This window comes from Conger conger, chromosome 13, assembly GCF_963514075.1.
Source record: "Conger conger chromosome 13, fConCon1.1, whole genome shotgun sequence".
NCBI classification, from domain to species: Eukaryota; Metazoa; Chordata; class Actinopteri; order Anguilliformes; family Congridae; genus Conger; species Conger conger.
In genome coordinates this window covers 40,427,115-40,450,977 of record NC_083772.1, presented here as the reverse complement: position 1 = coordinate 40,450,977, position 23,863 = coordinate 40,427,115, and the positions used below count along the sequence as shown (strand labels likewise).

The 23,863-nt window shown below is 47.8% G+C and overlaps 1 protein-coding gene across 1 annotated transcript in view; it reads left to right on the top strand.

The window, feature by feature from the left end:
• Window positions 1-23,863, top strand: part of zgc:77784 (uncharacterized protein LOC402947 homolog) — a 97,406-nt gene that overhangs the window by 30,134 nt on the left and 43,409 nt on the right. The window contains exons 3-6 of the mRNA XM_061217016.1: window positions 14,292-14,449; window positions 14,849-14,969; window positions 15,076-15,214; window positions 17,274-17,401. Coding sequence (XP_061073000.1) covers window positions 14,292-14,449; window positions 14,849-14,969; window positions 15,076-15,214; window positions 17,274-17,401 — 546 coding nt within the window. The remainder of the gene's footprint in view (window positions 1-14,291; window positions 14,450-14,848; window positions 14,970-15,075; window positions 15,215-17,273; window positions 17,402-23,863) is intronic.

Here is a 23,863-nt window from a genome sequence, read left to right as displayed (position 1 = left end):
TGTGTGTGTGTGTGTGTGTGTGTGTGTGTGGCTCTTTCGTAGCTGCATAACCTGTCTTCAGGAGTGAGCAGCAGAAGTCAAACGCAGCGTGACAAACGCAGGATAAAAAGATTGCTCAATTTTATAGAAAACAAATAAAAAGATGTCTGCACGTGATACCGTGTCCGTTTCTGGGCGGAGATGATTCAGGGTACATTCAGGGTTTCTGTACCGTGGGTGTACTCACATGCCTCTTGCTCTCAGCAGTCCTGTTATTCCAGCCCTTTATACCTCAGCCCTGCCGTTGTGAAGTGCACAGTACGTTTCCAGTTTACAGAGATTCATTCACATCACGCAGCAGTGTTAACAGCCAAACATTTGCATAATTTCATCAGGAGCAGCACGGAAATGTGTCCTAAATTGCATTAGGACCGATGTGGTTTTGAACGTGGGTGTATCTACTATGAGAATCCATTTGTACAGTCAGTTTTTGACACCTTTTGCCTTGTGGCAACTGCACAGACCAAAGAAGAATTTAAAATAAAATGTATACTATACACTATATGTATGTACTAGTTTTAATAGGTCTTCCCTCCTGTAAAATTCAGCTGTGCCATCTTGAGCAGCTTGAAAATTGAGCTGGTCTAGCTGGGAATGAACTTGTCAATCAAATCAGACTTGGTAGATTGGACTTGACTTGGTAGCTTGTCTGTTTCAAAACATAACTTCAGATGGTCAAACCGTGACAAGCTGGGCGCTGGTCTGAACTGCTCAACCAGCTAAACCATGTTGAGCTGGCAGCTGGTCTGATCTGATTTCAAAACCTAGCTTGAGCTGTTTTTTTCAGCAGGGTTAGTATTCATTCACAGGGCTACACACATATTCATAGGCTTGCTGCACGTTCAGCATTAACGGTTTATAAAAACACGGTAAAACGTTGCCATTACGTTTAAGAACAAGCAGACTTAGAATAAATAAGTTAAACCGGGTAATAAATCAGAGCGATGGAGGCAGTGTGGTGCAGTCTGCAGAGGCACAGTGAGCCAAATCTCAGCCTGTACACACCCGCGCCCCCCCCCCTTCCCCCAGTGCTGCAGAGTGTTCGATGCTCAGCCCAGTAATCCCACCTCCATCTGTAACCCTGTATGAATCCTCCCTCTGAACACAGCGGAAAACCACTGGAACATTAACGCCGCTTTAATTATTATTTTCAGGCTAATTGCTCATAGTTTCAGGCAACGCTATTGGCAGTTGCCCTTTTATGTTCAGTCATGCGAATTTGTGACCGGGTACAACCCACCTTAACCGTGTTACATGTAAACTAGAGCGAGATTAGATTAATCCCCCCCTGTCCTACAGACAACCCGTTTCTGCTGCAGTCCGTGGCCATAGGGGCGAGATTAAACCAGCCCGGTAATGGGCTTATTGTTGTTTCACTCTGAGACAGGGTGAATAGAGAGGGCACTGACTGCCCCTCCCCCGCCCTGCCGTCAGTATTGGGGGGGCCCACAGGTTGCCCCCCGCCCCTGCCCGACCCCCCTCTTTGGTTCCTCATCGATCTGTTTTGGACTGCCGCAGGGGGGGCTGATGTCTCCACACAATGGTGCAGAGGTGCACCATGCAGACACAAATACACCCAGAACACACCAGCTCTGCTGCTCACCGTTCCCTCCAAAAGAGGAAAATCTATAAGCCATTCATTTACCAAACTGTTTTTTTGAACCGCAAGTACTTTTGGGCTGTCATCTGTGTCAAGTTATTTTCCACAGTGTATACAGAATCTCTTTTTGTTTACAGCAAAATCAGTCTGTCTTAACAAGTGTTTTAGTCTTGTAATGAGACGTATTTTTGTCAATAATAGGCAGTTTTTTCTTGTGAAGCGAAATTGTTGAATCCATTGGAGAATCCTGAAATGGGTCAAACTGTCTCACCTCATTGGCTGTGTTTTTGTCTTATTTTGTCTTATTTTGTTTTATTTTATTATAAATAACTGGGGTTGTGTTAACTAACCAGCCCGAGTGCTTAAAGCGGCAGTTTTGTGTGGTGTTATTTAGCCTTCAGTTTCATTGTGCAAATAGAAGGCAGACGCTGCTGAAAAGTGACCAGGTTTTACTTTCTTTCTTTTTTTTTATTTAACTTTATTGTGTTAATTTGTTATTTTTGCCCGGAACCTGTGAGGAGGAAGGAGGAGGAAGAGGAAGGACTTTTTATTATTTCTATTGTGTTTGTGTTGCCGATCTCTCTCTTTCCATTCGAGGGAAACTGCCGCGTCTCCCTCCCAGGGGAGTCACGCGGCGTGTGACAAAATCTAAATATGATTTCGGTGTAAATATCACGCAAAAATATTTGTTCTTTTGTTTTTGCAGTGTTTAAACAAGGAAACACAAAAGGCAGTTCCCTACTCTCACGCTGTTATCATTTACATTTTAATGGCCGTTGATGTTGTCATAGTACTTTCAGAAGTGTAACTCAACACTGTATCTGTATGCCTGGCCACATGCAGCGCTTCAATTTGATCAGACATGTCCTTGAAGTTAGACTCAAAGTTAGTCTTTTATTGGCGAAATCCGCCAAGAATCGGCGCAGACTGCACAACAAATGTACTGGTGTTGGACAGATGGAAGGGACTTTTGCTTAATTGCTCCTTGACATATTGTGGGATTATTCTTTGATGAAGAAAGGCATTCTGGGGCAGCTGACTGCGAGTGTATGTTGGACGTGTTCTAATCTTCAGGGCCCGGACTGGCAAGAGGAAAGCTGGCAGGGGTGTGTCCTGTTTGGCTCCTCCAATGATGCTGTCGCAAGGGAGGGGGAACAAGCAGGAGGCCTCTTCCAAATCGCTTATTTTACACCTCCTCCTTTCTGTCCTTGGTCCTAGCTCCACTCACGGGGGGAGGCGAGAAAAGGAAGCCAGTAAAGGTGGGGAATATGGGGAAAACGTGAATTAGGCCAAGGGAACGACCTCGGCCATTACGTCAGTTAGAAGCCACGTCATACGATGCGTGGCTGATGGGGAGAGGTGGATCCACAGGTCGATCATTTATACGTCATGCTTCCCCGAATAATGCACTCAGGTTTTCTTTCTGAAGGACTCCTAGCTCCAGCTTCGAGCATTTAACAAATTGTCATTTTCCTGAAAGATGGCGGACCTTGATCAATTTCGGGGTCAGGCAAAGAACAAGGAGCGGTTGGAGAGGGCCCAGGGTGGCAGAGAGAGAGAGAGAGGGGCGAGGAGGGAGAGAAACGGAAAACGAGGAACTAGAGAAAGCGGGAAGAAGCTCCTGAGCGAATCGGAGCGCAGACGTGAGCCGACCGGCTCGTTAGCGCTCGCCGGAAGTCTTCCCGCAGAGAGGAGCCAAACTGGAATGTGACTTAGGAGGAGGGTGGGGGGCGTGTAATTGTCTGTTTTCCAGGAAGGTGAGCTACGACTCGCGAGGCAAGGTGCGAGGATTAGTCACCGAGGTCCGGCCCCGGGGCCGCCATAGCCCTAATGAGGATGTCTGGGTAATTATTTCTGACGGACCAGCGGGGCACTCCGCCGTAGGAGGGGCCCGTGCCAGTGTGGGGAATGGGGCGGTGGGGTGGGGGGCGGGAGAGATGTTGAGTGGTATCTGCTCGCGCGCTGGTTTAGCATGTCAAAGAGCTGCAGTGGGAGGGAGATGGCACGTGTGGGGAATACGAACCAGCCGGGCTCCTGAGTATGTTTCAGTTTTATTAAAACTCCGACTCCCAGCTGTATTTGAAGTGCGAGCGTCTTTTGGGGGGTGGGGGGGGGGTGCGTGAGGCAGGTGCGCCCCCGCGGCCTAGCTGGGAGGGCTGGGTTCCAAACCGAGGAGGAGGGCGGGGGCGACACGGGGTTCTGACCAGCCTCCCTTCAGCTTCTGGTTGCCGGGCCGGTTGCCAAGGAGCCCACAAGCGGAACCCCCACCCCCCTCACCCCCCCCGGCCAGGCACACCCACCCATAGCTCGTCAGGAACGGTTAACGAGGCCAAACCGCGCGTGAGGTCGTGCCGTTAAGCCAGGGAGTAATTTATTACTTTCAATCAGCCTCGCTGCCATCGCACGAGAGGCTTTTCTTTTTTTTCCGCTCTTCCTGGTGGTGCAGGATACGGACAGATGGGACGTTTACGAGCCGTAAAAGGCCTTGGAATGATGTTCCCCCGGCGAGGCGGGGCCCATCGCTCTGCCCGTCGCTAACGAGGCGCGGGCGCGGTCGTCACGGGGCCCCGCCGGGCCCTGGCTGCGCGGCGCGCTCAGGTTCATCCCCCCTCAGCCTGCCGCGGAAGCTTCCGGAGCCCCCGCGGAGGATAGCGGGGAGGGGAACGGCCCGCTTTCGGAAGCAGGAACGTTCAGGACTGTGTGGGTCTGATTGTGTGGATGGGCCGGAGACTACGAGGCCATCGCTCATTCTCCTCCGTTAACGTTTCTTCTGCGTCCCATGCCGCTGCCTGTATCATGACAATAAGCATAGTGCACTCTCATTTATGAGTGAACCTTTGAAGAGTAGGTTTTCATACTGCAAAAGACTAAAAAAGCGTTTTAGTCTTATATTTAGACTTATCATCATATTTCTTTTTTTTTTTGCTAAATAAGACAAAGGTATTCCCAATGAGGTTAGACAGTTTGACTCATTTCAAGATTTGCCAATGGAATAAGAACATTTCACTTGTCAAGCAAACATTAGCTTAAAACAAGCTAATATTTTCAACTTGAGGGACAAAATATTCCAGGTGAATCCCTAACTAAATTAAAAATAGTATTTTTTCAATTCCCAGTCAATGTTCTAGAACTCCATTGCTTTCAGTTGCCAGTAGTGATTTTTTTTTCAGTTAAGAACATTCAAATCACATTTCTGATCTTACACCATAAAGGGTTAAGTAACAACGCTCCTAAGTGTGATTATGATTTTTAGGCTTGAAACCGATAAGCAAGCAACACTTAGCCTGAGGGCAGCCTCCTCGGTGCTGGGTCGGTACATGTGGTCTGGCAGCCCCACCTAATGGGACATTATCTCTTCAGGCACCATCACCACACAGTTTGCACCAGATGCCTGCCACCCTCCAGACATGAAGGCTGTCAGAGGCCCCACAGTTAGTCTGGGGACATGGGGCCCCCAGCTGGCCTGACTGGGCCCAGGTGATGTCCAAATGAGACAGCCAGGATGTATAATGAGCACCCAACAAAGACGGATGTGGGTGTACATGCAATTGAGCAGTAGACACACATGCACACGGACACGCACGCCACAAACCACACACGAAGGGCCATGCACACACACACTCACACACACACGTGCGCAGATACACACACACAGAGACACAGCCATACACACACGTGGTCGTGCGGACACGCGCACACACACACACTCACACATGGCCCTGGACACATGCGCATAAACACACGCAGTTACAGAAAAGCACTCACACACACACTCACACACACACAGGCTTGCTCATACACACACACACACACACACACACACTCACACAGGCTTGCTCATACACACACACACACACACACACACACACTCACACAGGCTTGCTCATACACACACACACACACACACACACTCACACAGTCTTGCTCATACACACACACACACACACACACACTCACACACACACAGGCTTGCTCATACACACACACGCACACACACGCACACACACGCACACAGCCAATGGGGAGGGGTATAAAAGCAGTAATTGAGAGAGGGAGGTGGCTGGAGTCTCTAAGGCAGGGCAGGGTGGCCTGCCCAGCCCAGCCCTCATTATTCAGACGGGGGCCTCTGATCCCAGAGGGTCCGGAGTCCATGGAACAATGATGACAGGGGAGATGTCAGAGTGGGACAGATGTCCGGGCTCTTCGTGGCTCTCAGCATCTTTCCCGCCCCCTCTTTGTTGGGAGGGGTCCCAATATTAATATGGGGCCCAGCCGTCCTCCACAACAGCTGTGCAAAGTAGCACCGTGACAGGCTTTCCCTGTGCTCTGTAACTCCATGACTGATCTGGGGTCAGCTACTGTCCATCAGCTCAGCAACACCAGAACGCACATGACTGAACTGGGATCAGCTACTGTCTGTGAGCTGAGCAGCACCAGGACGGACATGACTGAACTGGGATCAGCTACTGTCTGTGAGCTGAGCAGCACCAGAACGGACATGACTGAACTGGGATCAGCTACTGTGTGAGCTGAGCAGCACCAGAACGGATATGACTGAACTGGGATCAGCTACTGTCTTGAGCTGAGCAGCACCAGAATGGATATGACTGAACTGGGATCAGCTATTGTCTGTGAGCTGAGCAGCACAAGAATGGATATGACTGAACTGGGATCAGCTACTGTCTGTGAGTTGAGTAGCACCAGAACAGATATGACTGAACTGGGATCAGCTACTGTCTTGAGCTGAGCAGCACCAGAACGGATATGACTGAACTGGGATCAGCTACCGTCTGTGAGCTGAGCAGCACCAGAATGGATATGACTGAACTGGGGTCAGCTACTGTCTGTGAGCTGAGCAGCACAAGAATGGATATGACTGAACTGGGATCAGCTACTGTCTGTGAGCTGAGCAGCACCAGAACGGATATGACTGAACTTGGATAAGCAACTATCCTTGAGCTCTGTTACTCTGGGACAGACACCACTGATCTGAGAACAGCTCATCTGCTGTAGTCACACCACAAAAACAACAAAAAAGTAAATCTAACAAGTTTAGTGTCATTTAGACTTATTTATATTGCTTCTTTTGCAATATTAAGACTGGTAATGAGGTCAAACAGTTTGACTAATTTCAAGATTTGCTAATGGGGTAAGAAAATAACACTTGTCAAGCAAAGGGTTACTTTAAACAAGCTAATAATTATTTTCTACTTGAGAGAAAAAATAAGATGAATTCTCTTTTTTTGTGCAGTGCACGTAATGTGGAGAAGATACTATCGCAAACAACCTCACACCTTGGGTCCGTATGCCCAAGGGGCACGGTGCCATTTCGCACATACAGCACATATAGCACGTTATTACTTCAATCCAGTCTCTCTGAATAGGCTCCTCGCATTGCTGTCAATGAAGCGATGCACAGCCAAGAATTGAATTCGTTTCGATACGGATTTTGAAATCATTACCGCCAATCTGAGTGGCAGGGCGTTCACTCAGTAGGATCGATGGTAGCGATCCCCGGTTCGCTTGACCACAATCGCTGGATGTCCAGTCGAAGCCCTGTTGTTCTGTTTGTGTCTGCTATGGTGGGAGTCAGGTGAGAGATACGTTGGTTCCAACATTGGGTCGGGGACTTGGATGAACCTGAGAAGCAGTCATTGCTAGGAAGCACAACACCTTGAACCACAACACCTTGAACCGCAACACCTTGAACCGCAATACCTTAAAGCACAACACCTTGAACCACAACACCTTAAAGCACAACACCTTGAACCACAACACCTTGCAGAACAACACCTTGAATCACAACACCATGGAGCTACAAACCAAAAACAAACTCAAAGCAAAACTTCACTACTTTATTGTCACGTTCCATGACAAATGAACGCCAACTCCAACAAAAGTACCGTATTCCCAACTATATCAACCACGGTGTGTTGGAGAAGCTATTATCCAAATACCATGAAATATCACACCCTCCCCTCCAGTTAGCATTTCATAATTCTCTAATTATCAGCCTTTAATAATCAACAGAGAATGATGTAGCTTGTCGGTGCTGCATATTCTTGGCAGCTTAGGTGAGCTTGCTGTTCATTTTTCTCTCAGAAATAAAGGTACAAAAAGTGTTTTTTGCTGGAGTAGGGCCCTATAGGTGCATAAAATTGTACCCCTAGCCAGCAGTATATAATTCATTTGCACCTCCTTTGCTTGGAAAATGTACTCATTTGTACCCAAAGAGAACATTACTGTACTTTCAGGGTAGATTTGGGAAATCTTTGAAGAACGAAAATGTACCTCCACTGTCACTACTTCTGAGAGTGTATGAAGAGCTTAGAATTACTGAAATATATTTATTATGTGCAGTTCATTCTCAGTGTTGTATTATGATATGCAGTACAACAGGACAAATGTTGACGCAGTCGATACATCCAATAGCGGGCGGCGCTCGATATTTCAGTGGATACCAGGCGTTCTTCCGCGGTGCTCGTGGCGTAAGCAGCTCTTAGCGCGGCGGTCGGCTGCCGGTTGCCTGCCTGTTCCAGGCGGTTTGTGTGCGTGGGCAGAGCAGGACTGGCTGGCTGCGGTTTCTGTTCCAGGAAGGCCGTTTTTCAAACGGAGGCGGAGTGAAGCGAACAGGACGGGGGCGAAGTGTGTCGATGCGGCCGTCGGGGAGGCCCGGGGCGGTCCATCTGTCCCCGCTAAACGCCCGGCCTACGGGCCCCGGCGCTGGGCGGTCTCCGGGGCACCTGCTGGCCTGCTAGTTAACCTGTCCTCCCATCTGCCTGTGGACAGGTGGGCGTCTGTCTGTCCGTCCGCCCGTCCGCGGGGAGGCGAAACCGCTGCACTCAGCGGAGGGGCGGAGGGAGCAGAGAGCGAGCGGCAACGCGGGCGGGCTTTCCGTAGCCCAGTCCGGCTCTGACAGATCTCCCCCCGCCGTATCTGGAGCTACGCATCTCCTGATGTCTTTTAGCATATTACAAAAACAACGGCCGGTGGTCAGGCCGTTTCGATTCAGCGTTGTATTGACGAACGGCTCGGCGAAACGAAGCCGACAGTCCGGCCGCTCTCGCATTATCATCCATTATTTAGCGGGGTGAAGTGAGACGGAAACAGGCGGGAAAAAAAACCGGCCGAAGGACGAGATCACAGAACGGCGGTCGGCGGGCGGAGCCCGAGCCGAGCCCGTGACAGATTGCCTCGCGCGCCGGGGGAGATGGGAAGGGACAGATTGACAGATGACTGCCGCGGATCCCAACAAGAGATCCGAAACATAAACCTTTCAGCGAGAGCACCATCGCCATTTGTCATAGTCGGAGAGATCTGAATATTTATGCACAGGCGCTGGAAATTACCGCCGTCGCGGAGAAGGTGGGGGGGGGGAGAAGGACGGTCTGTAAATGTCTTCGGCGATAGCGAGGCATCCCCCTGTCTGTAATTAAACATCGGCCTTGGCTCGTGCTGAATATTTATTTTGAATTAAAAGCAGAAATGATGCATTAGCCTGGGAGGGGGCGGATGATCGAGGGGAGTGGGGCGGCGCGGAAAAAAGAACGCACTTCGGAAGGCGTGTAACTTCATTTACTTGCTTTAATACAAATTGGCCCGACGCTTTATTAGGTTTGGAAGAGCTTTCGTTTATGAAGAATAGGGCCCAAGTCCCCACTCATAACAGATGAAATTAATTCTGCGTCTGGGTTATTGATGTATAGGGAGAGCTTTTCTGGGATTCAGCGAGTGTAGCAGCCCCTACAGAAGAGCGATATTTGGATTGGCTGAGGCCGGCGGAGAGGGTTACATACAGATGGATGTTTTTCAGGATTGTTTACTCTGTAAATGACCCCGCTGAAACTTTAATGATGATACGGGATGCGGAATTGATTTTTTTTTTCTTGCCTTTGGGGAACGGAGCGAGCCGAGGATTGTGGGATTTTCTTTCGAATGCCCCTCCGAGCTGGCCAATAAGAGCGAGGCGGGTCTCCTAATTGAAGTGGACCGTTGGCCTGGTGAGGAGGATTGCATATGCTTTGTGTTGGCCAGGGCTCAGTATACCCCAGGCGGTGGCTAGGGGGGGTTGGGAGGACTTAATCTGCCAATCACCCCCAGGGCATTGTGGGTAACTGCCAAGGCCTAATCACTCTGCGTTTGCGGTGGGAGGGGTGAGCAGGAGGCGGGGGCGTGGCCCGCAGCGGCACAGGGGGATGATGGGAACGTTCATGGCTCATTACAGTCGCTTATGGTCCTCCTCTTTTATTATTTCCCTTCTCCTGACCTGGAAAATCGATCCAAATCGGTCCGCCATCTTTAAGAACATTCCAAACCTGTTAAACGTTCCCTCCAGAAGTTGGGAACTCCCAATTTTTCCTTTGAGCAAAGAAACAGCGCATCCTTCGTGGAACTGTTTTTCTGGAAAGCCTGACGTATAAATAATCGACCTGTGGATCCATCTCTCCCCATCTGCCATGTGTGTAACTGACATGGCTTTGAGCTGACCTTTGAAGGAGCAGGGACATTCCATTTGCCTAATTCACGTTTTCTCCATTTCCCCGTCTTCATTTTCTTGCCTCTTTTATCTAGCCTCTCCCCATGGGTGGAGCTCGGAATAGAAAGAAGAGCAAGAAAAAGGAGAAAAATAGGGGATTGGAATGAGCCACCTCCTCTTTTTCTTTTCTCCTTTTCTTGCCCCTAGCTCCACCCTAGCTTGTTTTCCTTTTCAAAGGAGAGATTGGCAGTTCCTAACTTCTACTCCTACTTCTAGCTCCTAAAACATTTAAGGGGTTGGAATGTCCTTAAAGACGCCATACCTCGATCGATTTCTGGGTCAGGAGCAAAGCATTAAAAGATAAAAGAGGTGTAAAATAAGCAATTGGAACGTGCCATCAGTCTTCACCTTGAGGGTCTGCCACTCGAAACAGCCACATGTCAGACACTAAGGGTGGGGCTGAGGTGATAAGCTGAACCTAGCCACTGCTCATATAGAAAACTATATGAGCTGCTCGACAAAATGGCTGCCATTGGAAACCCGGAAAGACAATACGGCAAAAGAACAAGCTTCATGTGTGTACTATTGCGACTGCACTCCTTATTTATCCATCCATCTCCCATAATCCTTTGGGCCAACTGCAGGTTTAGCCCCTCCGCGTTGCTGGGAATTCGGACGTGAAGTGGTGCGGTTAGAGGAGTGGGCTGGGGAGATTGTGTGCTTCTGTAATTGGAGTCCAGGGACTGGACCCCCACACAACCCCCCACTCCCTGCTCCACCGCACCGCCCTCCCCCATCTTGGGACCGGAGCCTAAACGAAGTGGACGGAGGATGGGTTAGTTTCGGGAACGTGCAGTACGAGGTTTAATGGGACGTGTACGGGCCGGGCGGCGGACTTCTCAATCTCGCCCGGGTCCGTACCCGGGAGTTTAGTTTTGTTAGTCTTGAAGCTGTCTCTTTCCGCAGCTCTGAAGCGGAGCGGGGCTGAGATCGGCTGCGTCTGTTTCTTTGTCAGGAAGCATTGAGATGCAGTAAATGGGTAAAAACCCAGGATAACTCAGGACATGGCAGGCCGCTCCTGCAATTCAAGCACACCCTTGTCCATTAGGCTCTGTGTGTGTGTGTCTGCGTGTGTGTGTGTGTGTGTGTGTGCGCGTGTGTATGAGAGACAGTAAAGCAGCAGGAGTGAGTCAACATCACACTGCTCTGACATTTTGAGAAATGTCATGAAAAGAGAGTGCTGACAGGCGTCCATTAAAAATGAAAGTGATCCGTGCGCACAGAACACTGGCCCCAGGACACTGCAGCGCTATGTCTGTGCTGCATCTGCAGAAGGACTCTAGTGTCTGTGCTGCATCTGCAGAAGGACTCTAGTGTCTGTGCTGCATCTGCAGAAGGACTCTAGTGTCTGTGCTGCATCTGCAGAAGGACTCTAGTGTCTGTGCTGCATCTGCAGAAGGGCTCTAGTGTCTGTGCTGCATCTGCAGAAGGACTCTAGTGTCTGTGCTGTGTCTGCAGAAGGACTCTAGTGTCTGTAATGTATCTGCAGAAGGGCTCTCTCTGCTGTCTGTGCTGCATCTGCAGAAGGACTCTAGTGTCTGTGCTGCATCTGCAGAAGGACTCTAGTGTCTGTGCTGCATCTGCAGAAGGACTCTAGTGTCTGTGCTGCATCTGCAGAAGGGCTCTCTCTGCTGTCTGTGCTGCATCTGCAGAAGGACTCTAGTGTCTGTGCTGCATCTGCAGAAGGGCTCTCTCTGCTGTCTGTGCTGCATCTGCAGAAGGACTCAAGTGTCTGTGCTGTGTCTGCAGAAGGACTCTAGTGTCTGTAATGTATCTGCAGAAGGACTCTACTGTCTGTAATGTATCTGCAGAAGGACTTGCTGGCTTCCTTCCTCTTTATTAGAAGAGCCTGACACATTAATCAAACCTCCTCCCCTGCTGGGGGGACACTGTGGCAGACATTAGCTTCTAATGTTCATACAGCCTTCCAGCTTGCACACATACTGAGACACACACACACGCACACATACTGAGACAAACACACACATACTGAGACAAACACACACACACACACACACACACACACACACATACTGAGACACACACACACACGCACACATACTGAGACACACACACACACATACACACACACATACTGAAACACACACACACATACTGAGACACACACACACACTGAGACACACACACACACTCATACACACATACGTACTGAGACACACACACACACTGAGACACACACACGCACACATACTGAGACACACACACATACTGAGACACACACGTATTGAGACGCACACACACACTCATACACACACATACTGAGACACACACACACATAAATACTGAGACACACACACACACACACATACTGAGACACACACACGCACACATACTGAGACACATGCACGCGCACACATACCGAGACACACACACATGCCTACACATACTGAGACACACACACACGCACACATACTGAGACACACAGACACACACACTCACATACTGAGAGACACACACACACACACACAAAGAAACTGAAGTGCACGCACACATAACATGCACATACTCACACACATGTGTTCATTAGAGCACGCATGCACACACACACACACCCACGCACTCAGATGCTAGGTCATACACTTGTTTCCTCTCTTTCTCTCCTCATTTTATTTTGTACAGATGGTCCTCAGCCAGGATGGGTAATTTAGTCTCCTTCTGTTGTTGAAATGGCTGTGTCCCATCTGGGAGTTAAACCCCTAACCCTCAGCTGTAAGCCCAGTTCCTTAACCGTTATAGCGCACCGCTTCCGATTTGAATCTGATAAATAGCAATAAAGCAGCGTAGGCGTGTGAGCTCTGCGTCTAGAGCACCGGCTCTGAAGGCGTCTGGAGAACTGGGGTGTAGAGGGGGTGGGCGCGGGGGTATTTGAGATGAGAGAGTATATTTGTGTTCGTTTCAGCTATCTGCGTCACCAAGGTTTTGTGTGAAGAGACGCGCGCACTTCCGACGGTCGTGTGTTCGTTTTAATTATTCATGGCTCTCGTGTCGGACTGGAAGGTGTTAAAAATGCATGCAGCCTCACAGGTGAAACCACACAGACAGGCGCACACACGGAGGAAATGAGTTAATTGAGACCTTTGGGATGAGTTGGGAAGGTGGGGGCTTCGAGGTGAAATTAAAAATTGAACACTGGCAGACTTTTGAAAGGTTTTATTTTTCTTCCTTGGGGCATTTTTTTTGGAAACCACTCATGTAAACAAAGTGCAGAGTAAGCACACATTATCCTACATTTGAAGCAGGAGGTGTGCTCAACGGTCTGCTCCAGTGGACGCACTGTGTCACAGTGCTGGGGTGTCTGTTTAGGTTGCGTGAAGGTGATGTGTATTGACTTATTGTTTGTTTAAATAAATAAAGCTGAATGTGTCTATTAGTTGGATGGATGTCTGTTTAAGTGGCTGAAACTGAATTGGTCTGTTGGTTGGTTGGGTGTCTTAGTAAATTAAGCTGAATGCATTTTGATTGGTTGTGTGTCTAAGTAAATTAAGCTGAATGTGACTCTTAGCTGGCTGTGTGTATGTCTAAGTAAACATAGCGAATGTGTCTCTTAGCTGGCTGTGTGTTTGTCTAAGTAAACATAGCAAATGTGTCCATTAGTTGGCTGGGCGTCTGTCTAAGTAAATGAAGCTGAATGTGTCTCTTAGCTGGCTGTGTGTTTGTCTAAGTAAACATAGCAAATGTGTCTCTTAGCTGGCTGTGTGTTTGTCTAAGTAAATGAAGCTGAATGTTTGTATTAGTTGTGTGTTTGTCTAAGTAACTGAAGCTGAATGTGTGTATTAGTTGTGTGTTTGTCTAAGTAACTGAAGCTGAATGTTTGTATTAGTTGTGTGTTTGTCTAAGTAACTGAAGCTGAATGTGTGTATTAGTTGCTTGTGTGTTTGTCTAAGTAACTGAAGCTGAATGTGTCTCTTAGCTGGCTGTGTGTTTATCTAAGTAACTGAAGCTGAATGTGTGTATTAGTTGCTTGTGTGTTTGTCAAAGTAACTGAAGCTGAATGTGTGTATTAGTCGCTCGTGAGTCTGTCTAAGTGGATGAAGCGGAGGCCCAGGAGCACTCTAACGTTAGCGGTGGCCGCTCCTTCTCTCGCCCCTCTCCCAGTTCTCCGGGACGACTTCCGGCAGGCGCCCAGCGACGTGGTGGTGGCGGCGGGCGAGCCGGCCGTCATGGAGTGCATCCCGCCGCGCGGTCACCCCGAGCCCACCATCTCCTGGAAGAGGAACAACGCCCGCGTCAACGACAAGGACGAGCGCATCACCGTGAGTGGACCGTGGGCAGCGTGACTCACCGATCTGTGTAAACTCTCGGAGTTCTCCCTTCGGCCCTCCGTACTGTCGCTCCGCACCAGCCCACAGCGCGGCCCCTTTTTTATTTCTTATTTTCTTGTACAACACATAAAAGGTTATGAGCGTTGTTAATCACGATTCGGACATTTATCCGAGGAGAGAGCGCGCGGCAACAAACGATGGCGCATTCCCCTCGGCCAGCGCTGTTTTGAGACGGGTAATGAGCCCGGCTGTTTTAAATGCGCCTCGTTAAAGCTTCGAGATTGAGTTCTCGTTAGGCTCTGAGGTGCTGTTGTTGAGAAGGGGCTCAAACAAAATGGCCTCCAGAGTTGGGTCCTTAATGCCTTCTTCTTGTTTGGTGTCAATTTTCAGACGCGGGGTGGAAAGCTGATGATCTCGAACACCAGGAAGAGCGATGCGGGGATGTATGTGTGCGTGGGCACCAACATGGTGGGGGAGAGGGACAGTGACCCTGCAGAACTGGTCGTGTTTGGTGAGCTCGTGTGATGTGTCATGTACTTGTGGGTCGTACCCCGGTCGTACCCCGGTCCTCCTGTTTGACCGCGGCGTGTGACCACGTTTCCTCTTCCTCCCGCCAGAGCGACCGATGTTCACGCGGAGGCCGCTAAACCAGGTGGTGCTGGTTGAGGACACGGTGGACTTCCTGTGTGAGGCACACGGAGACCCCGCCCCCACTGTGCGCTGGCGGCGAGAAGAGGGAGAGCTGCCGCGGGGGAGGTGAGACTGACCGACTCACTGACTGACTCACTGACTCACTGACCGACTCACTGACTGACCGACTCACTGACTGACTCACTGACCGACTCACTGACTCACTGACCGACTCACTGACTGACCAACTCACTGACTGACTGACTCACTGACCGACTCACTGACTGACTGACTGACTCACTGACTGACCAACTCACTGACTGAACGACTCACTGACTGACTGACTGACTCACTCACTCACTGACCGACTCACTGACTCATTGACTGACTGACTCACTGACTCACTCACTCACTGACCGACTGACTGACTAACTGACTGACTGACTCACTGCCCAGCTCACTGACTGACTGACTGACTCCCTGACTGATGTGAATGACTGACTGACTTACTGACTGACTGATGTGAATGACTGGGTACCACTACTGACTGACTAAGTAATGTGAATGACCGGCTATCATGACTGACTGACTGACTGAATACACTGACTGACCAAATGACTGATTGACTGACTGACTGACGGATGTGAATGGCTGGCTATCATGACTGAATAACTGACTCACTCGCAATTTGAGCAGCAATATAGTTATGACTGATTGTATTGTTTTCTTTCATCCAGAAAAGAAAGGTATCTCAGTGAAAGTATTTGTATTGTATGTACTCACAGAACCGCTACAACTAAAAGGCTTGTTTGAATTTAAGTGTATTTTTTTATATTCTTTTCATTTTTATGATGAGTCAGTGTAATATGTATTCAATTTCTACAATGTACTTACAGTGGCACGGCCAGGGAGAATTAATTTGTAAGCGTGCTGCCACAGTAATGGTAAAAGTTGTATATTTTATGCCACGGTGTGTGCAAATGAGATTCATGCACAGATAATACAGTACAGCCGAATTTCAGAATGGCTTCGTGGAAATGTTTTTGGGTGAATTTATTATCAGGCTAGGTTTTAATCTGCTTGCTCTTTACTCCCTGTCTCTGAATGTAGACCCCAGCTATCAGCGAGAATAATTTGTTAGTTAACGAGTCGATAACGAGTCGATAAATGACTCAAAGGTGCTGATTCAGTCAGCGTTTATTCTTTACTTGGGCTGGTAATGAAATGAATCAGCTTGATGACTTTGGCAATCGTCAGAATGGATGAAACACTTGTATTCATTTGTAAGTCAAAGGGCAAATGTTGATTGAATTCAGAATTAAGTCTAAACCCATATGGTGTAGCTTTATCCCCTGGCTTGAAATTAAACTTGCTTTCAATCTCTCGTGCCAAATGCAAGCCTTGTCTGCTCTAATGGGCTCCGGCATCTTTATGTGCTTTCTTCAGTGAAGAAAGAGAAAGCAGAACTGGTTCCTGTGAACAGAACCAGAGCATGGGTGTTGAAGGGGAGTACAATGTGTGTGATTTGTAAGAAACCCAAACTGAAATAAATCACAGACCCACATCAAGCTCAAGTACCAAACCCATCCTCAATCATGTACAAGAACTGAGACCTAGACACTCACCAAAACCCAAACCCAGACCCAAACACAAACTCAGTCCAGAACATAAGCCCAGACCAAAACCCAAACCCAGACCCAAACTCAAACTCAGTCCAGAACATAGGCCCAGACCAAAACCAAAACCCAGACCCAAACTCAAACTCAGTCCAGAACATTGGCCCAGACCAAAACCCAAACCCAGACCCAAACTCAAACTCAGTCCAGAACATAGGCCCAGACCAAAACACAAACCCAGACCCAAACTCAGTCCAGAACATAGGCCCAGACCAAAATACAAACCCAAACCCAATTCCAGACAAAAACCCAGACATGGAACAAGATACAAACCCAAACTCAAGCCCAGACCAGAACCTGAACCTGGACTAAAACACAAACCCAAACACCAGCCCAGACCAGAACCTAATCCCAGACTAAAACCAAACTCAATCCCAGACCAGAAACTGAACCCGGACTAAAACACGAACCCAAACTCAAGCCCAGACCAGAACCTGAACCCAGACTAAAACACAAGCCCGGACTAAAACTCCAGCGCAGAGGCCTCAGTGGGTGCGTTGTCTCCTCAGGTCTGAGATCCGCAGCGACAGCACGCTGAGGCTGGTCCAGGTGCGGGCGGAGGACGAGGGCACCTACACCTGCGTGTCGGAGAACAGCGTGGGCAAGGCCGAGGCCTCGGGGACCCTGCAGGTCCGCGGTAAGACACCCCTCTCCAATTCACTCTGTGTACAACCAGTAAAACGTCTACGTGGTTAACCGTTATTATGGCTTAATAAGTAATACTCTTGTTTGTTTTTGGTGCATCAAATAAGTGTACGGGTCTTTTCTTTCCTGAATCTCACTTTGTGTTTAATACAAGTAAAAGCTTAAACGAACGATTCAACTAAAATCCACACAATCAGGGAAGGGACCAAGAACTAATATTTTTGCATTCACACATTCAATCCTTTTTCCAATTCTGACCATTCCAAAAATGAAATAGATTAAAATAAATCCTTTTGTTAATTTCACATCCTGTGCATGTACTGTATAGCAGCCAAACACGGTGGAAAATCACAAGTGTGCATCGTGCCACTGCGTATTGGGCTGTGTGTTTGTGTACAGCCCCATACTCACCCCCCGGGCAGAAGCTTACGGTAAACCGCAGGGATTAGTCCCTCGGACAGCTGCTGGGTGAATGATTTACTTTAACAAACTGGCAGCGCAGTTCCAGTAGTAATGGATGTCAGCGGTGGTGGAGAGCGAGAGTGAACTCAACGCGATCTGGCAGCCATGCATTCCCGCCCAAGGGACGCAGCCGGAAGAGCTTTCCGTTTGAATCAGTCGCCTTCCGAGTTCGCCTTTTTATTTATTTATATGTATATATGGTTGCTTTTTTTCTCCATTTGAATTGAATATGAATGCTTCCCCGTTTCGCCCCGCAATATTTTTAGTTGGTTTGTCAACCTGCTCCTTTCTTGTTCCCCAAAGCCGAAAAGTGCTTGTGATTGCGTTGCTTAATTTTATATTGTTAATTTGATTTTTCTCTTCCTTTGGCTAGCCCATCTCGTACATATTCATTTCCCCCTCTTCCATTCCCGCATTTTCCCTGCCGTTACGGTCCTACCCGTAAGTGACCATCCCGTCTCGTCGCTGCGTGGTGGCGGGGGTGGGGGGAGGCACGTTTGCGGGGGAGGCCGGTTGACATGAAGTGCTTGTACCTCTCTCGGCCGTAATGGAGTACTTGCGCACGCTGTGATTTGCTGTTAGCGAGCGCTAGAGATCCATACCCTCTAAAAACATGTCAGAGCTTGTTATTCGCCGTACGGTTTCGACAGACGAGCACCGAACGCAGTTCGATCAGAGCGAGTGCGTGTCCGTGTGTTTGTTTGGGTATTTGCGCTAATAAAGCTTCACGAACGAGCGAGCGACAGAACGTAAACACGAGCCTTACCCCCGCCTAGCGACGCACACACACGGCCAGTGACACGGCAGCCCGGTGGCAGTGAAACACATTCAGCTTTTATTGGATTAAATGGGGCCGGGATGCTGTTGCTTGTCCTTGAGTGACATACTGGACTACAAAAGGCTTTCATATCTACGCCAGGGCAGGACTGACCCTGGATATTCATAACTGACCCCAAGCGACACGACTGATCATTTTGAATAGCGGCTGGGGGTGCAAGGTTGAGGGGGAGGGGGGGGTGCTATGACTCACAGCCCTTGTGTCCCAAACCACAGGGCTGACCCCCCCCCCCCCCCCTACCTACACCACACACAGAATTTTTTAGTGTAGGCATTTTTACTGTATCAAAACCATAGACAAATAGACCCATTCACAGACAAAACTGATAAAAACTTTCGACAGCACACAATAGCTCACTCATGCCGACCGTTGGTTATTACAAAGAACGTTTCAGCTTTTTTCATTTTTTCCCCATTATGTTTATTGAAGTTCTGTGGATGATAGGTTGTGGAAATATTTCTGTAAAAAAGTGAGCAGTTAATCATTCAGAGCTCGCAGTTTCTTTTTTAAATATGAGCTTGCCTTCAAATGGGTCTGTGGTAAGTGTTCTTGGTTGAGTGATTTAAGTTCCGTTTAGATCAACAGCTTGAAATTACACCCAACTGGGGGAAGTAAGTTCTAAAGGGATAAATATGATCACATATTTGTTTCAGGGGAAGCTACAATAGCATAAAATCTTCTTGCAATTAAAAATTTTTGGGGAGGGGGGATATTTGATAGTAGAGGGAAGAGACAGAAGTGTGGGAGGATGCATTCAATTTTGAATCAAAGGAGGAAATTGTCTCGTTATCTACACAGGGGCTTGTTGTATAATTGCCTGTTTCTGAAATTGTCCTCTTTGTTAGTGCTTCTAAGTGCTGGAAGAGTAGGTTTACGATAAAACCCTGTGACATATTATATTATCTCAAGGCTAAAAGCAGTGACTCTCGCTGGCAGAGTAACTCTCAGTCAGTCGCTAAACTCTCTTTCTGGGTTTGCGCGTACGTCTCACACCACACTACAAACGATGAATCAAATTGCCATTCGGGTAAAATCATCATTTACCGCGGAAGTCAAAACATTAACGTTTAAATCGCGTTCATTCAAGTTGTGCTAACTGTACTAACGGTTACGTCCGTAGGGGAACATGGAGCGACATAGTCCCTCTGTAAAGAGTCGTAAAGATTTCGAGATTCAGCTTTTTGCGCTTCGTAAATGCGCGTCACGGAATGTTTATGTTTAGGCTGCTCGCTCCTTTGTTAGTTTATTCCCCGAAGCTCAAATTAATTACGCGTTGAGCGCTTGACGTCCAGCCCATTAGTCCGCTCCACTGCTGCGGACGTGACGGATTGCTGTCACTTCTGCCGTGTCGGTCTGTGCTGGCTGAACGTAAGTATGAGAGAGCTGTCCATGGATGGGCGTACCAGCTGGCTTGTGCGTTGGCAAAGCTGTCATTCTCACAAAGGGAGCGTGTCGAGATGATGTGTTTGTTATTTTTGTGATCATTTTTTCCTGCGGGAATGTGATTTGTATTTTTTATTTTTTATTTTTTTTGGTTTCTGTGGAAATTTTGTTCATTTTTTTGATTTTTAAACATTTTCTGTGGGAATTTTGTATTATTTTTGTTAGTTTTTTTCTGTGACTTTTTGTTTCTATTTTCTGTGTGGGTGCTTGACTGAGAGATATTTGGAGTAATGGCAGTTTGATGATTGATGCAAATTGATTTCCTCTTATTGGCTTTCAACATAACCAGTGTGCAGGTATGAGTGTTTGAGGGAGTGGTGCATGTTAACCTAACATGAAAACAAGTGTAATCTGACCTCCCTCACCACTTACTCTCGTCTGACAGACCCACTGCCCCGCAGCTGTCTGACCACCAGCATCCCAGCATGCTTCACTCTAACTCTGCCTAGAAACGGAGCGAGGCTTTTGGTTAAAGGAGATTACATTCTGTCATCTTAGAGTAATTCCAGTTTTACTCGCCTTACGTTATTTAATTTTCTTTCCCAAAGGCAGTTTTTGTGGCGCGATATTGCAGATGACTTCTCAGAATTAAGTTCCCAAATCATCCAGTGGATATCAAATATTGTATTTCTTTCAGTGCAGCCTGTAGAGTAGTGGTTAATGTACATGACTGGGACCAGCAAGGTCGGTGGTTCGATCCCCTTAACCCTCCCCAATCCTGGGGAGGATTGTCTCCTGCTTAGTCTAATCAACTGTGAGTCACTCTGGATAAAAGTGTCTGTCAAATGCCTTTAATGTAATGTAATGTATGCTGTTTAATTAAGGATTACCTCAGGAAACTGACTCTTTCTTCAAATAAGAGTTTCCGGAAGTAATCCTTATTTAAATTAACATGGTTTTGAACCTTGAGCTTTGTTAATGTATTTGTACAATTCATGTAACTGCCTCAGTGTGACCAAAAGTACTACCGTTTTGGAATAATTATTCATTTCTTAAATGTTAAGAACTAGTTGTGTTCATAACTGTAGGAAGGGTATGCCAATCACTACATAGGATGTGTGCTAGCTCCATCTGTTCCCTATTCAAAGTGTCTGGTCTCTTAGCTCTTCAATTCCACGTTTGTTTGCCGATGTTACCTAGGCTTGGTCAGTCAGGTGTGTGCATGCACAGCATACACAGTGGGTGTTACGGCCAGATTTCTAGAACATTCTGTTTCTTACATCAGCACAGCAGGAGTGATGCTGAGATCAATAGGGCACGCCCCGGAGGCCTTTGTTGAGGGAACCAGGAAGTGAGATCAACAGAGGTCTCGTTCGTTTTTAGCCTTTTCGCCCGACGGGTCAGAGTTTTGGACCCGGGGGACCCATCTCCACGGTGACCTCGCAGGCCTGGGACGAAAGGCGGCCATCTTGACCGTGGTGACATTCGCGACCGGCCGCCAGTGTTTGCCCTGCTGTGATTTATTAGGGTGTCTTTAGTGAATGATAGGGAGTGGGGGACACGATGGCGGTCTCGCCCCACCCTGGGATCACGGGCAGTTTGTGACAGCGGTGGAGGATGTACCTCACGCTGCTGCTCATTGGCTCACCGCTGATGACGGTGCTGATCATGTGATCTCAGCCATACCCATTATGGTGCCTGGAGGATAATGGCCCACTGCTGTTCTCCATTTCTTTCTGTCATTCCTTTTATATTAAAGTATTGACCCAAAAGAACATTATTCTTACATTATAATTTTCATGTAAGAATATTCACATGTTTATGATCATAGACCTTAAATGGTAAATGGTTGGCATGCGCTGTACAATTGATGCTCACACACCCAATGGCTCCCATGCAAGGCACCAACCAGCTCGTCAGGAGCAATTGGGGGTTAGGTGTCTTGCTCAGGGACACTTCGAGCAAGTCAAGCATCCCTGAGCAACCACTGCTCTTACCTCCTGAGCTAAAGGGTAAAACCAGACATCAATAATAATAATTTTACACAAGCTGAAGGGGAAAGGGTCTTAAGACTGATTTGCAAGCTGAAATAAAAGAAAACACATGTCCTGTTTACCTGCCCGTAGTAAAATGCCTAAATTCCCTGGCTATGAAGCTTGCTCAGCCCTGTAACAGACGCAGGTTAATAGCTCTGTCACTTACAGCCGTGTGTGGTGTGAATGCATTGCTCCACAGTTAAAACTGCCTGAATGGAAAAACATGGCAGTGCGATTTTTAAAGGACGGCAGAACTGTGAACGAATTTGGTGGCAAATTGGGGAGTGTAAACCGCCAGGAATGAGGAATAATTTCCCAGCTGTACGGCATTACCGCAGAGCCAGACCCCGCAATATGCACACACTTAATGCAGAGGGACACAGCTGAATTTCGACAACATTTCAAGCATTCTGTGGGCATAACCGCACCTTATATAACATGATATGTTGTGTACCCCATTAAAAAATAATAGAAGCGCCTAAGTGCTGGCATATTGTGCTTGCCTGTCGTAGATTACCCTTAATGCGGGCGTAGTGTCGGTCTGAGTTTGCGGGGGCCTGTCTGGATGTGCTCCTGTTTTAATTAAACGTGAGAGTGAGAAGATATCTGACAGAGGGATGGGGGGTTGATAAATCAATTTGCCATCGCAGGTTAAAGGTGACACGATTGCACATTCGCATCCCTACAAAAAAATGGTGATCAATAGTAATCAGGCTCTGCAAGGGAAAAAACGGGGGTGGGGGGATAATGGATTTCGGTGGTGTAAAGTCAGGGGTGTAGGGTGGTTTCTGTGGCAGACACGGACTCATCCAAAAAAGGGAGCTGGGAACCTCCTTTGTAGATCACAGGGGCAACGCTTAAACCCTAAATCCAGGTTATTCCCGCTCGGACGGACACAGCGTTCCCGGCCCGTTCGGCGAGATGGAGGTGCCGTAGGTCCCAGGGGCTTTTTTGTACGAAGAAGCCAGGAGAGGAATTAAGCACCTCAGATTAACATTCATCAGTCCACATGATTGATCACAGTCCCCAGCGGCAAAGGGGCATGCAGAAACCACAGAGCATAGGCTAATGAGGCTTCTTTAACGCTTTAAGGTGTGAGGTCACAAATACGTGATTAGAATGTGCTTAACAGCACAGTCCACTGTAATTCAGTGTTCCCGAATTTGCTTGCTTACCAGTTGTGATTGTTACATCAGCATTAGAATGTTCTTACAGTTTTATTTATAGAACGCTCTTAATGTTCTTAACAGAACACACTAATGTAACAATCACTACTGGTAATCATTAGAACTCTCTTAATGTTCTTAACAGAACACACTAATGTAACAATCACTACTGGTAATCATTGGAATGCTTTTAATGTTCTTAACAGAACACACTAATGTAACAATCGCTACTGGTAATCATTGGAATGCTTTTAATGTTCTTAACAGAACCTTCTAATGTAACAATCACTACTCGTAATCATTAGAATGCTCTTAATGTTCTTAACAGAACATTCTAATGTAACAATCACTACTGGTAATCCAGCAACAGAGATTTTGAACATTGTAAAGAACCTACTCTTCCAAGTGTTGAAGAGCCTGGTTTCTCTCCTATTCCACCCCATCGGGTCTAGAATCGGGCAGGAGAATCCCATCCAATCAGCCTGCACCACGGGAAACGGTGTGGGTCTTGGTCCGTCTCGGCAAACGGAGGCAGTCAGAGGTCGTTTCCGTGAGTCATTCAGCCGCCG